This window comes from Chaetodon auriga, chromosome 17, assembly GCF_051107435.1.
Source record: "Chaetodon auriga isolate fChaAug3 chromosome 17, fChaAug3.hap1, whole genome shotgun sequence".
In the NCBI taxonomy this organism is placed as follows: Eukaryota; Metazoa; Chordata; class Actinopteri; order Chaetodontiformes; family Chaetodontidae; genus Chaetodon; species Chaetodon auriga.
The window spans coordinates 2298383-2312548 of record NC_135090.1 but is presented as its reverse complement, the minus strand read 5'-3'; the positions used below and the strand labels follow the sequence as shown (position 1 = coordinate 2312548).

The 14166-nt window shown below is 41.5% G+C and overlaps 1 protein-coding gene across 1 annotated transcript in view; it reads left to right on the top strand.

Moving 5' to 3' along the window:
• Positions 1 to 14166, top strand: part of LOC143335251 (immunoglobulin superfamily DCC subclass member 3) — a 30921-nt gene that overhangs the window by 6349 nt on the left and 10406 nt on the right. Inside the window, exons 7-10 of the mRNA XM_076754538.1 lie at positions 7150 to 7315; positions 8864 to 9114; positions 9231 to 9395; positions 10228 to 10416. Coding sequence (XP_076610653.1) covers positions 7150 to 7315; positions 8864 to 9114; positions 9231 to 9395; positions 10228 to 10416 — 771 coding nt within the window. The remainder of the gene's footprint in view (positions 1 to 7149; positions 7316 to 8863; positions 9115 to 9230; positions 9396 to 10227; positions 10417 to 14166) is intronic.

Sequence of the window (14166 nt, the reverse complement as noted above, 5' to 3'; positions counted from 1 at the left end):
ACTTTTTCAGACTCTGTTGTCAATGCCAACTATGGCCCTAATACAAAAATAGATATAACGTGTGTTTAGCCTAGCTTAGCTCTGCTTTTGCCTTGTGCTAATCTAGGTTAAATATGCCCTAACTGGAAACTCACCTTAAACATCTGAGGGTGGGGAAGATAAGCAAGTGCACTTCCCAAATGTTGGACTGTTCCTTTAATACAAAAACTCATCAGTGCAGGACATGGTGCAGTCATGGAAGGGAGAGCTGAGTGGAGATATTAAAGGTAGAAACTAAGAGAAATTAAATTAGTTTGAATTATATATGAACAGATAGAAACTGTCATGCAATCATACTGTACACACTGTTTAGTATTTTGACCATCTGATACAGATACATTCTCTTCAGCAAACATGCAGCCATTGTTGCAGCCTTTGTTTAATTACTTGTGCTTACTAGACCTCCATGATAGATCCTGTGTGTGACCATATTAACTGGGGTGGGGGTGAGGAAAGCGTCAATAGCAACGCTCCACCCTTTCCTCTCACCTTTGCCCTTGACTGTTTAGTGGGGGTGGAGGCTGAAAGCATGGGCCTGCTATATGGTGTATGGTGACACTATTGGGGTGACCCCTCCCCACCTCCACCACACACATATGCACATCTCTTCCAGTTCTTCTCTAACAATTAAGCACTGACACCAGTGTTCAGCGAGGTGTGTGTGTGTTTGTGGGGGGATGAGGGGAATGGAAGGTTCTCTGATGTAGACTCATCCATCACCCTACAGATGTCCAAACACTCAACCCACTCATATTTCTCACTGTCATTAGCTGTGTTTTAATTGGCTGTCCTGAGGCCAGATCAATTAGCAGCTCACCTCCCAGAGTGTTAACAGGAGCACAAGGAGATGAGCAAGAAGGAGTGTTTAAGTGTAACATTTTTAATTACCAGGGTATCTCTGGTTTCTCTGTAGATGATATATGTTCCTGTAAGTCACAAGAGTGAAATTTGACACATCCATTCTGTACACAGTACTGCATAGACACAGAGAGGGAGTGTGTGTGTTCATTCACTCAGTACTTTATCCTTCTTATTCACTGCACCTCAGAGGGAAATATTGTACATTTATCCAGTGAAAATGGTAGATGGTGCCAGTTACCTTGAAGTTTCCATTGAGATATTTTTAGTTTTACTTGGATAAAGAATATTGAAGTGGTACTCGGTTGGTTGAGTTCTATTGTACTTCTCTAAAGTTGGCAGAATTGTGAGGGAAAGATTAAACATGGATTGTCATAGTCTGTGCAACAGTGGCTGATTTCCAAACTTTTAGTGCATTGTATGGATCAAATACCAATAACACATTTCCCATAAACTAAAAGCATCTTTTCATTAGACCCTCCCAGCTGCAATGCCAATGTCAATATCTTTTAAACTTTATGCCCACAGTTTGAAGCAGGCTTTCTGTTATACATTTTTAGTCTCCAAGCCGAAGCTAAGATAAGCCTGATGACATTATAAGGGTTGTTTTTTCAGGTTTTCTAAAGATCCTCCAGATATACAGATACTGCCATAACAGTGTTGTTCAGCAGAGTGAGTCAGCTGAGCTTTATGCGTAAAATTAGTTTCTACACATTTCTAAACCGGACTTAAGTCACTGCTTGTTTTCAGCAAGTTATCTGTAAAATGAAAAGGTCAGAATGAGCTACAACACACAACACTGAACTCAACTGGGTACAGCTCTTCTGTATGTGGTCACTTTAAGACTTCATTTTTGGTAAGCAGGTGTTGTACTGCTGTCAACCTGCACAATGAATCAAATCACAGTTAAAATACTTTTATATTTTAACGATTCACAGACAGTGTTGTTTCTAAACATGTAAGTCCACCTACAATGACTGACATATTGTATAAATTGTATTACAATGCATAATATAATAAATTACTGCTGACCATCAAAGCATGCCACAGCATTTTATATATACATATGGCACTGCATTGGTAGTGTATTTGAAATGAAAATGGTTAGGTATAATGTCAACAAGATGATGATTTGTATTGACAAAGATCCCTGTGGATGTTCACGCAGCTATTGCCTGAGCCTCAGAGTACTGACAGACAGCTGAGAGGAAACGTTGCAGTTTGTTGGTGCCGTGGGGTGCTACAATAAAATTGGGGAGTGCACCTTAAACACAATGAATGTTATGTATTTTGAATCAACAATTGAGAGAATTACAGAATACTGTATTATTCTAAAAACAGCTCCTGCTCATTTCATCAGATTTCTTGTAATCTCAATGACTTCAATCTATATTCATATGATTGAGGTTTGCCTCCATCCATCCATCCATCCATCTCTCTCTTTCTGTTGTGTCCAACTCTTTGACCGGATCAATCAATACTTTGCCCTGTCACTCTCTCATTGTGATTGGCAGTGCCTCTGGTGTAGAGGAGGGTAGAGGGGGCTGATCTCTAATGTATTCATTAATTTATTGATTAATTTGCTTTCTTTTTGGGGTTGAGAGAGAACAAAGAGCTTCAGTCTTTGGACACCCAGTAACATGACCACCCACAACGTGCTTTGCAGAGATTCACATGTGTTTAAATGTAGAAGTGGAAATATCCACATCCACTCTGCAGTGGTGTGTCCAAAATTAGATCACTTCCCAAAAATGTAACAGGAGAGAGCTGAGATTAGTGCCAGTTTTAATAAGATGAGATCCTCTAATGGCTTTGGGTCATATACTAATCTGTTCAAATAGACAAGTGTGAAAGTTAAATATCATGTGTGATGTGACATCATATCACATCTCAGATTATTTGATATTAAGCCTCATGTGATAAGACATATGGGATAAAACATTGTGTGTTACAATATTATTGTAGGATATATCTTCTATTGCTATTTGTACATGTTGGAAAGTGTTTAACATTTATGGGCTCAAGTAAGTGAAAGATATAAAAAGGTAGTCGTAGAGAAAACCTGCTTTCACTATTCAGCTGATGTCAAGTTCAGTGGAGATCCGTGAGGCTGGCTGCTATTTGCATTTGTAGTGTGAAGGTTAGTCGAGGTCTGAACTTTCACACAGTCTGTGTGTCAGCCTGTCTGTGTGTGTCCATGGTCATGGTCAGGATGAAGGGACAAAGAGGACAACATACAGGGAGACAAAAAGTGGAGCACAACCAGACGGTCAATGCAGGGTGCAAGGTGCAGGGAGGGGGTGCAGGGGGAGGGAAGGGGGTGAGGAATGACCTGCAACCTCAAATCCCTGACCCCTGACCTCAACAGAAGGATTCAGGGTCTATGTCTGTGAAAACGGTTGGAGTGAGGGAGGAGGCGGTGCAGTCAGGACGGACAGATAGGGAGGTGGAAGAAGGGAGGTTTGGTCTCAGGGTTAATTTGGGAGGGCTGGAAGATGGATAGCATCCTGGCGGAGGGGTGAGGGCAACCAGGGTGTCACAACGTAAAGACACACAAAGGATGGCCAGCCACTTCCCCCCTCCCCTCATTTATGTTCACGTTTCCAGACTGCAGATCTTTTATCATGCAGATCCCAATGTGGGCTTCACTTCAATTCTCACGTTTTCTATTAACATCAGCATCAATATCTTACCCACTATGAGGGAGACTAAGCATCACATGCTGAGCCACAGAGCTTCTTGCCCAAATGTGGTGAAGAATATAAATATGACATATATATATATATATATATATATGTATGCATATTATGTAATTTACTGCAGGGTTTTAGTTTATTTTAAAAAGAATGTGTCAAAATGAAAGAACAATCAATATAACATAATAACTTAATAGGTGGTGTGAATATACTAATTCTCATCATTTCAGGTTTAATCACTTTAACAGAGTAGATGTACAGAAGTACATTTACTTAAGTATTTATGTATACTTATTTATTTGTAGTTTGTTACTTTTTTTCCAGAGAAAATCAAATCTAAATACTATTTTATCCTATAGTATTTATCTGATAGCTCTACAGTTATTATAATAATATTTTAGATATGATAATATAAGACTCTGAAAGCATCCATTCTGCATGATGAATTATTTTCCTTGTGGTCATTCAAGTGGGTTTTGCCAACACATTTTTCTTCAAGTAGAATGTGAAATGAAGGACAGTTTTTTCACTGTGGTAATAATACTTTAACTAAAGTAAAGTCAATACTTTGCAGTGCTTCTCACACAACTGTCCATATTCAAATGCACATTCATTCTTAAAAATGTAGCATTGAGATTTGTGCCTGATTGAAACTATCTAGTAAAATACAAAGTTCATCTTTAATCATAAGAGCTCCTACCATCTAACTCAAAGATGTTTCCCAGGTAACGTGATAGGAAATTATTAAGAAATTATAGGACCTCTAAAAATAAGCACGAGTGTTTGAATACTCTTTGAAATTTATTGCAACAGAGCCTCTGAAAGATGATGTTCCTCAGAGTTCCTTAATTTGTTAAGATTTAAATCCACTGCCCATACTTTTGTACTTGCTTTAGTGACATTTTGCATGCAGGATTGATGCACATTCTCAGCTACATAACATCATAGGCTGCATTAGGCACAACTATAATGTACAGGTTTATGGGGACACTGACACAGTATGGCTCACACATGTAAATCTAATTAAGCTCAGTGCCTGTCCAAGCAGAGGACAGATGTATGGAACCCCCCCAAACAGGCTGCAAACAAAAGGGGCTAAACATAATGAGATGAGGTATGAGGTGTAGTGAAACTCAAGGTCAACAGAATCACTGATCAATACAGAGTATTGATCAACTGATGAATGGTCAGCTGAGGATGCCTGACACTTTCTAACATGGTGCTTGGACAGCTGAGCAGATGAAGGGATGGACAGCTATCTCCCCTGAGAGATCACACACACACACACACACACACACACACACAGAGAGAGAGAGAGAGAGAGAGGGAGTGAGAGAGAGAAGCCTGATGTGACAGTGACAATGAAAGAAACAATGTATTGAACTTGATTTTGTTGTTTTTGCACACCAGTTTTGCACCAGTCCATTTTCTACAATTCACTTGTACTTTATATTACTGCTGACCATCTAAAACATGCTGTAGTGTTTTACATATGTGACTGTGTTTTAGACCTTCAGGCCTATGTATGTTTCCAGTGGGTCATGAAATCAACTTTGAGATACTTTCAACTCACTGCACAAGGTATACTGCAGGTGATTCTAGCAGCACTTAACCATGAAACCAGGTGAAAGCAGACATGGGATTTATTGCAGCAAGCAGGAAGGAGTCTGACTTTTCTGACTCAGCAGTTATCCAGATAACTTCCTGCTTCTCAGAGCAGACAAATGATGCTCCCTGTGACAGATTAATTAACACAAGCAATATTTCTGCAAATTCATTTTTAGACTAAAGAATAGTGATGAATGTAGGAGAAATTCCCGCAGAAATCTAAAACACTACAGGTATTGGCAACCTTTTTCCATGATGAGCGTCAGTTTAGAAAGAGGAAGACAGCCGGTGTGTCAGTGGCATCTGTTAACACATAATTTATTTTTAATCTATGCACTGATAGTTATACTAATAGTGGACATTTGACCTTGTTTATGATAATAAGAAAGTTGTATTTGTGCTAGCAATACTAAAATGTAAACTGGGCTTAATCCTCCCTTCTTTTAGGTGTGTAGACATACTGTTTCTGGTTTTCGGTGTTTTCAGTGATGCTCCTCTCAGCGGCTCTGGTGGACAGAGACGAATCTAAAATCCTGGCTGTGATGATGCCTTTATTCAGCAGTGCACCAAACAACACCTCTAGACTGTTGAGGAAAGCCTCCTTCATGTCTTTTCAGTCTGTGAATAGTTTTTCATTTTTGAAGTTACAGCTGTGGTCCGATGTATAAAATCTATATAAATGTTTAAAAGTATAGATCCAGTCTGTTTGATACAGCTTGCTAATATTAATGTAGTCTAATACAACAGTTCTATATGTTCAGTTATTGAAGTTGATTTAGAGGTGTTGATTCAACTGTAAGATCAGTTTTGTTTGATTTAATATGTTATTCTTGTCTAGCCCATTTATATCAGAGCTGTGGCCCATTTACACAGACTTAGTCTGTGTTAGTGTTTTTTAAAACTCTAAAACTGATATCAGCACTCCTGTGATGGTAAAACACAACAAGCACACACACTTAACGCTGCCGTTTTCACTTCCTTCTGTTGTTTGGTTCAAGGGTTCGTTTTGGCTCAGATGAAGTGAGAGCTGATTCTAATCAAATTGGTCTGACCAGCAGAAGAAAGAGAAATCCCTGGCTGCAGTGATGAATGTGCCCTTATTGAAATGGTCATTTTGTTGACACATCCCCCTCAGCTCATAGGTGGATGGGTGGGGGTGCGGGGTCACAGTGGGTGTTTAGGTCAATAGATCAATGAGATGCTGAGCGTGGGCTGAAGTGGGGAGGGGCATTAGGGCTTAAGGACCACAGCCTATATCCCAGCATATATATGCACGTCTATTGTGTCTGTAATATTGAACTGGGTGTCAGGAGGAGCAGTCAACCCTGCATCTGCCCTGGGACAGACACTGGGTCAGCAGGCTGTGTGTGTGTGTGTGTGTGTGTGTGTGTGTGTGTGTGTGTGTGTGTGTGTGTGTGTGTGTGTGTGATGGAAAGGGACCTGACTATTCTCTGGGGTTTGGAGAGACACTCTTGACATATGAAGTTCAAGGATACAGATTTATTCAGAAGTGAAATGATCTGCATGTTTCTTAATGGTTCCAGAAAGTTTTGCCATTAAAGCCTCTATGTATGTGAAACATATATATGAAAAACCAGAATGACCCTCTTTAACTCTTCATTCATTTCTCCACACATTAAGATGTCAAGTACCTAGAGCAACTCTATACCACGATAATTCCATTCTGCTTTGAACTTGGTCAGTTCTATACTGTGTGGTGAGATACAGAACTGGTGATAACTTCATATGTCCAGCTGGATGTATTGTTAGGATAGAGGACAAACCCCATTGTGATGAGTGTCAGTGTGTGTTAGCCGTTAATCAGTTGTAAAAGCAGGCTGTGTGGATCAGTGTTTATGGGGAACATAAGTCTGTTATGTGCTTTAGATTCATATTGTAATTCTTATTGTTGTCTATGCCTTGTCTCATCTGCTCTGCTTCTCCTCAGCTCCTCCTGAGTTCCTACAGTGGCCGCAGTCTGTGTCCAAACCAGCAGGGGGCAGTGCTGTGTTCACCTGTGTGGCCCAGGGTGTCCCCGAGCCTCACCTTATCTGGCTGAAGAACGGCAAGGTCTTAATGCCCGGACACAACGTCAAGCTGACCAATAACAACAGGTGGGTGATGCACTGATATAAGTGTATTAAAGAATGACTTTAATCTCTCTATTTTTACCTCTGTACTATACAATCAAATGACAGCAACAATCAAACACTGTTCAGTGAAAACAAGTAAAGCCTGGATCAACATGATCCTGCTTATCGAGTCTACAAAAGTAGAAAAACGTGCAGTCGTACTTTCTCTGCACACAAGTAGGCCTACAGCTTTGTTGCATTGAAATACGACAGTGTTTCTGAAAACGGGCTAAATGTTGCTGCCAGTTACATTTAGATATTAAAAAAGGGAAAGGAGGCACAGGCCATAGTAGTGCTTTGAGAAGCTGGCAGCAGATATGACAGGCAAAAAAAATGGATTTGACAAATAAACAGCACAGAAATGGAAAGAGAGAGACGTATCAGAGGTCTGGCAGGGCTCGTCTCAGAGATCTAAACATCCACATGTGGGAGGTTTCCTCTATAGCAGTAGCAGTAGTATTCTCAGATGCAGGTTTGGGTTTTCTATCAAAAGCCAAATCTGTGCAACCTCTAAAACACAGAGCCTTTTTTTTTAAGCCATGCATTTAACAGCTTTAACCACATGGTGGCAGCACTGTGCAGGGTGTGGAGTTACTGAGTCTGATTGATCCTGGATGTCCTTCAATGATCAATGGTGGTGTGGTCTGTGATTGAACAATGTCATACAATCAAATAAATTACATCCATCAATTAGATAAAATGGTACCATATATATTTATATTATATTATATTATATTATATTATATTATATTATATTATATTATATAAAGAGACATCTATGTATCACTAGTCTTTATAGGTAGACATAATGTAATAATAGAGTAGTAATAATGACATTGAAAGTGGGAGCAGCAGTATAAGGGTCCTGGGACAAAACTGATCTCTGTGTACTCAGAGTGCACGCAGCAGAACACACAAAGAGGCTTAATGATATTTTACCTAGAAACAAACCAGTTCTCTGATGCAAAAATATAACACGCTGCATCCAATGACATGACAAATTGTAATGCAAGCACAATATGCACTGAAAAAATAAAGATATCAAAAGTAGATTTTAACGCAAGGTCCCTCAGGAAGATACAGCTTCAAAATGAGATAAAAACGCAGGCGCTACCTTCATTAGATCCTCATCATTTAAATTTATATTGTGCTTTGATGCATATTCCCAAATCAGGTAGCACTTTCACTCTATTTCCCCATTCGGATGAATAAAGTTATGAAGTCAAATTAATTAAAGTTAATCAAATTTCCACAAAGTAAACCTTGGTGGCCCTGATGATCTGGGATCCCAGGACAGTTGCCCAGTTTGCACAATTGGTGATCCCACCTTTAATAATGTTGTATGAATATTAATGTCGTAGTACAGTAGGTAGTATTATTTTTAGTTGTACAGACAGTATTGATATTGCTGCTGTAACTGCTGACCCTCTCACAGCCTCTGTATTGTGGTGTCTGGTAGATGTGACTAGTAGTGAACTGATTATACTCTGAGCACCAGTGAACTGATGCAGTTGTACGTTGTCTCTCCAGCACTCTGGCTCTGACTCGTATCAGCTCAGAGGATGAGGCCATCTACCAGTGCATCGCCGAGAACAGTGCAGGCACCAACCAGGCCAGCGCCCGCCTGGCCGTGGCCCAGCCTAAAGACCTGCCCAGCGCCCCTGAGGGCCTCACAGCCAGCGTGTTGTCCACCAATGCCCTGCAGATCACATGGAGAGAGCCACCCTCCAATGTCACTGATAACATCATCGGATATGTCCTGCACATCCGCAAGATAGGAGGTGAGTGTCAGCTCACACACACAGCAAGAGTCTGCTGTAGAAAGATACTGTTCTTCAAAATAGAAAGTCTTATAAATGCTTGTGTGTCTGCCTGTGCCTGTGTGTGTGTGATTCAGAGCCTGACAGTCTGGAGCTGCAGGAGGCCATCAGTAAAGGCGAATTCCAACATGATGTGACAAACCTTGAACCAGCCACCACCTACTCTCTTTTCCTGAAGGCTTACTCTCCTCTGGGAGCAAGCCAGCAGTCACGCACTGTGGTGGCTACAACACTAGGGGGCGGTAAGAACATGAAACACCGACGAGTTCTCTTCTGCTCTGTCTACTGATTCATTTTTCTTATTAATATTTTACATGACAAAGAATGATGGTCACTGTCAAAAAGATAAGAAAGTATCAGTGGGAATATTATTTGATTTTAAAAAGTGAAAAGATTATTTATGCATCACATGATGCTGTGGAACAGTCAAATTAAGATATGTGAAAGCTGAGGAGATGCTTCACCAACTAACTGCATCTAAGAAAGCAGTTATGAATTATGCTGTAAACTGCATGTGATAAAGACACAATATGCTGTAAAATAAATAAATAAAAATAATAAAATCAGTTTCATTGCCAGTTCTCAGGGAGCTTAAAAACTTTCATTACACATTTTTATGAAGAGGATTGGGTGCTTAAGATGTGTAAAAATATATTGAACAAGTGCTGTAAATGTCTGTGGGTTCCACATGCTGCACAGTGTGTAACCAGAGACACAATAAAAACAACGTGAGCAGCTTCCATATATAAATGGTGAACAACACCACTCAACTGTGAAATTAGATTGCTTTGGTATGAAATTAAAAATGCCATCCTTTAATTCCCTCTTCTGTTAGTTTTCTTTTTTCACTGCTTCTGTTATCTTTAATATTTCTTTAGTTTTTGTTTCCCATTCTGTCCTGTTTATATTCTGTTGTGTTTTCAATTCACTTCCTGTCAACTGCTGCAATGACCACATTTTTCAACCAAACCTGCCCTCCTCTCATCATCTCCCTGAAGTATAGTTCAGCCTGTGTTTTTGTCATATCTATTAGCTCATCTCTCATTCTTCTTTCTGTCTCTGCTCTCCGTCCAGTGCCAACCCCTCCCACCTTCTTCACCAAGGTGGTAAACTCCAGTACCGTGCAGGTCCTGTGGGAGCTCCCCAGTAAAGCTGGCAAGGCTGAAGGCTTCAGGCTGTCTTACCGCAGGGTCCCACATGCTGTCTTCCAGGGGCCAATCCAGCTGCCCTGTCACATCAATGCCCACACCATCACTAAATTGGGTGAGTCTTTATGTGTGTGTGTGTGTTTGTGTGTGTGTGGCCATGTGTTACTCATGTTGTGGGGACATAAATCTGTCTACATAGTCAATCTCAGATTTGTTATGGGGACAAAACACAAGTCCCCATAATGGATTCATTCAATTTCAGGGTTAGGTTACAGTTACAGTGAGGGTCAGTGCTAGGCAAGTGGTGGTTAGGTTTAGTGTAAGTCTGCAGGAAATGAATGTAAGTCAGTGTCTCATCAGTAATGGAAGCCCGCCTGTGTATGCGTGTGTGCGTGTGTGCATGCATGGGTACGTGTAACCCAACAGTTTCCCCATCGCTGACCTTAAGCATGGATGAAAATGAAATCTTGTCATGTGTTATCTGACTGGTGTCTGTCTGTCACATTTACACCAGCATGTATAAGCCAATTAACTTTATTTAACTGAAATTAACTGAAAACCACTATTTCAAGATGGGGAGATGCAAGTTTGACATTGGCTTCACCTGGCGCTTCAAGGCAGCCGCAGGTGTTTTCTCGTCGGCGTGTGCCTTCAACGTTTTTATGCTTTTTTTTAATTGTTTTTAGTTGTATTTTTAACTTTTTTTATTTCAAGGCAGCCTGTAAGGAACTGTTTTTGCATTATGTGTGGCCATCGGTAAACCTGGGAGAAGATGGAAGGAGTTAAAAATTGCAAATACTCTCCGCACTTCCTTATGAGTTTAAGGAAACGTGCAGCCCAGCTGAATTGGAATACCGTGCAGACACTGGAAAGCATCGGAATAATTTGCAAAAGAAGTCGGGCAAGAGGATTGAGAGCTGGTAGGAACAGACGGGAGAAAATAACAATTATAGAAGGACACAGACCGAAACCTAAACATAGGATGAAACGGGCGAGTGTACTGACTGAAATATGCTTGAAAAAATCCGAACCGGAGCAAGCCCGGATGCCAAAGTTAACTCTCTGTAACGCGAGATCACTGACAAAAAAGACTGATGAATATGAAGTACTGCTGAAAAATCTAGATGCTGACATCGGATGTGTTACTGAAACGTGGGCTCATGATAACATACCGGATGAGTCGTTGTCAGTGAAGGACTATCAACTCTTTAGAAGAGACAGGATGAATGGAAAAAGCGGAGGGGGCGTGGCCGTGTACTGCCATGAGAGACTACAGGCGAAGAGGAGAAAGGATCTGGAGAGCGATGACACTGAGTGTGTATGGGTCCAAATACAACCACGTCGGACCCCTAGCGGTGTTTCATCTATTTTTGTGGGAAATTTATATCATCCCCCCTGGGCAAATAAAAAATCATACCAGGACAGAACTCTGGAGTATTTAATAAACACAATAGACACGATCAAAGCATCTTCTCCCCATATGGGACTATATTTATGTGGAGATTTTAATAAACTACCCACAAAAATGTTAACCTCCTCCCACCCTGATATTCGGCAAATAGTTAAATGTCAGACTCGGGGACAGGCCACCCTAGATTTGATTTTTACAAATATGGCTAAACTCTACAGCCCTCCAACCACCCTTGCCCCCCTGGGGTTCAGCGACCACAAGTATCTGGTGCTGAGCCCAATAAACACAACCGGGCAGAAACAACTGGTGAAGCGTAGAAGGAGCCGGCTAGTAACGAAAGACAGAAAAGAGGCCCTTGTAACATGCATCGCTATGACTGACTGGTCTGCTGTCTACGAGGCTGAGGACATCAATGCCAAGGCAGTGAATTTCAACAACTATATCCAGACAGCGATGGACATATGCATGCCTGTGAGATGGAAAAAAATAACAACTGCGGACAAACCATGGATGACAGAGAAAATAAAGAAGGCCATAGAGAAAAGACAAAAAGCCTATAATAAATGGGGGAAAGTGGGAAAATGGAGAGAAATGAGAAACTCTGTCCAAAGACTTATACGTAAGGCAAAAACAAAATACTACAAAAACGAAATGCAAAACCTAAAGAAAAAGAACCCCAAGGAGTGGTGGGACTTTGTAAATAATGGCCTAGGAAGAACTAAATCATCCGATGCAAGAATCAAAATACAGGGAGTAGATGAAAACAAAGCTGCAGAAGCTCTGAACAACTTCTTTGCCAAATCATGGACAAAAACAACGGACTGCTACTTTTCCCCTCTATCTAGACCTCTCACACAAAGCGACATTTGCAGCATAGGCGAGATGAAGCTAGCTCTAACTCGTCTGGACCCCCAGAAAGCAAGTGGGCCGGATGGCATTCCAACATGGCTGCTCAAAGAACAGGCAGAGGACCTGGCCCCAGTCATTACACATCTGGCCAACTGCTCTTACCAACAAGGGCGTATTCCAGACATATGGAAAGAGTCGAATGTCTGTCCCATACCCAAAGGCCAAGACCCCGGCTCAATTTCAGATTGGCGTCCCATCTCTCTAACCTCTTGTGTAGGGAAAACAGTAGAACGGTTTGTTTTAAAAAAGCTCATGCCCACAGTGCTTGATGTGTGTAAAAATCAGTATGCATATCTGCCCAAGCACAGTACCACAACAGCTTTAGTTAGAGCAATGCACACCTGGCTCACTGAAACCGACTCCAAACCAACAATGGTAAGAGTACTGTTGGCAGATATGTCAAAGGCGTTTGACAGAATTGATCACGGGACCCTGATGAAAAACATACTGGACTTGAAGTTGTACCCATCTCTGACAGCCTGGATACACAGTTACATCACAGGGAGGAGACAAAGAGTGGTAGCAAATGGGGCCTACAGCCCCTGGATTGAAGTCACATCTGGGGTGCCACAAGGGGGGGTAGTCTCCCCATATGTCTTCCTCCTCTATATGGCTACCCGGGATGCTGTGTTTGAGGACACCCTTGATGTGGGATATGCGGACGACATTGGGTTGTCGAGAGCAATCCCCATATGTGACATCGAGACAGACACATCAATGCGCCTGGAGGCACAAAGGCTGGACGAATGGGCAGCAAAGAACAACATGATGTTAAATGGGAAAAAATCGGTTGAATTACGGATATGCTTTGCACGTGACCCCCCACAACCTCCTCCCCTGGTGCTGGGGGGACAGGTCGTACCTGTTGCGGAAACAACAAAATATCTGGGATACCACCTGGACCAAAAGCTGACTGGAGATGTACACATTGAGAAGGCAGTAAAAACCGCCTCCAAGCGGCTGCACTATCTCACCGTTATGGCGAGATACGGTCTACCTGCAGATGACCTCATCACCATGTATACCACTCTCATCAGGCCATGTCTTGAATATAGCTCAGTGCTCTTGGTGGGTTGTTCAAAAAAACAACAAGCAGAGCTAGAGCGGGTCCAGACACGTGCCTGCAAAATCATCAGAAGAAGAGCTGGTAATTTTTCACAACCCCTACCATCACTCCAGATCAGGAGGGAGGAGGCTGCAGTGAAGTTAATCAGGGACATGCATGATGAGCAACATCCTCTGTATGACCTGCTTCCTCCAACACGAGGCAACTGCACCGCCAAGACACTGAGGAACCAGCACAAGCTGGCTGAACCCATGGCCAAGACCAGCAGGCTGAGGAACTCAACGCTGCACACAGCAGTCAGGCTATATAATGACACTATTTAGACTGGAAAAATAAATAAATAAAAATAAAATGACATAGCATGGCCACCATGACTGCTAACTGTTCCCAATTCACTGCCCCGAAATATTTTAGTTATTTATCTATTCTTCTTAATCTTGAAATTGTTTTGTAGTGTCTTTCTCTAATGTTTGTTTTGT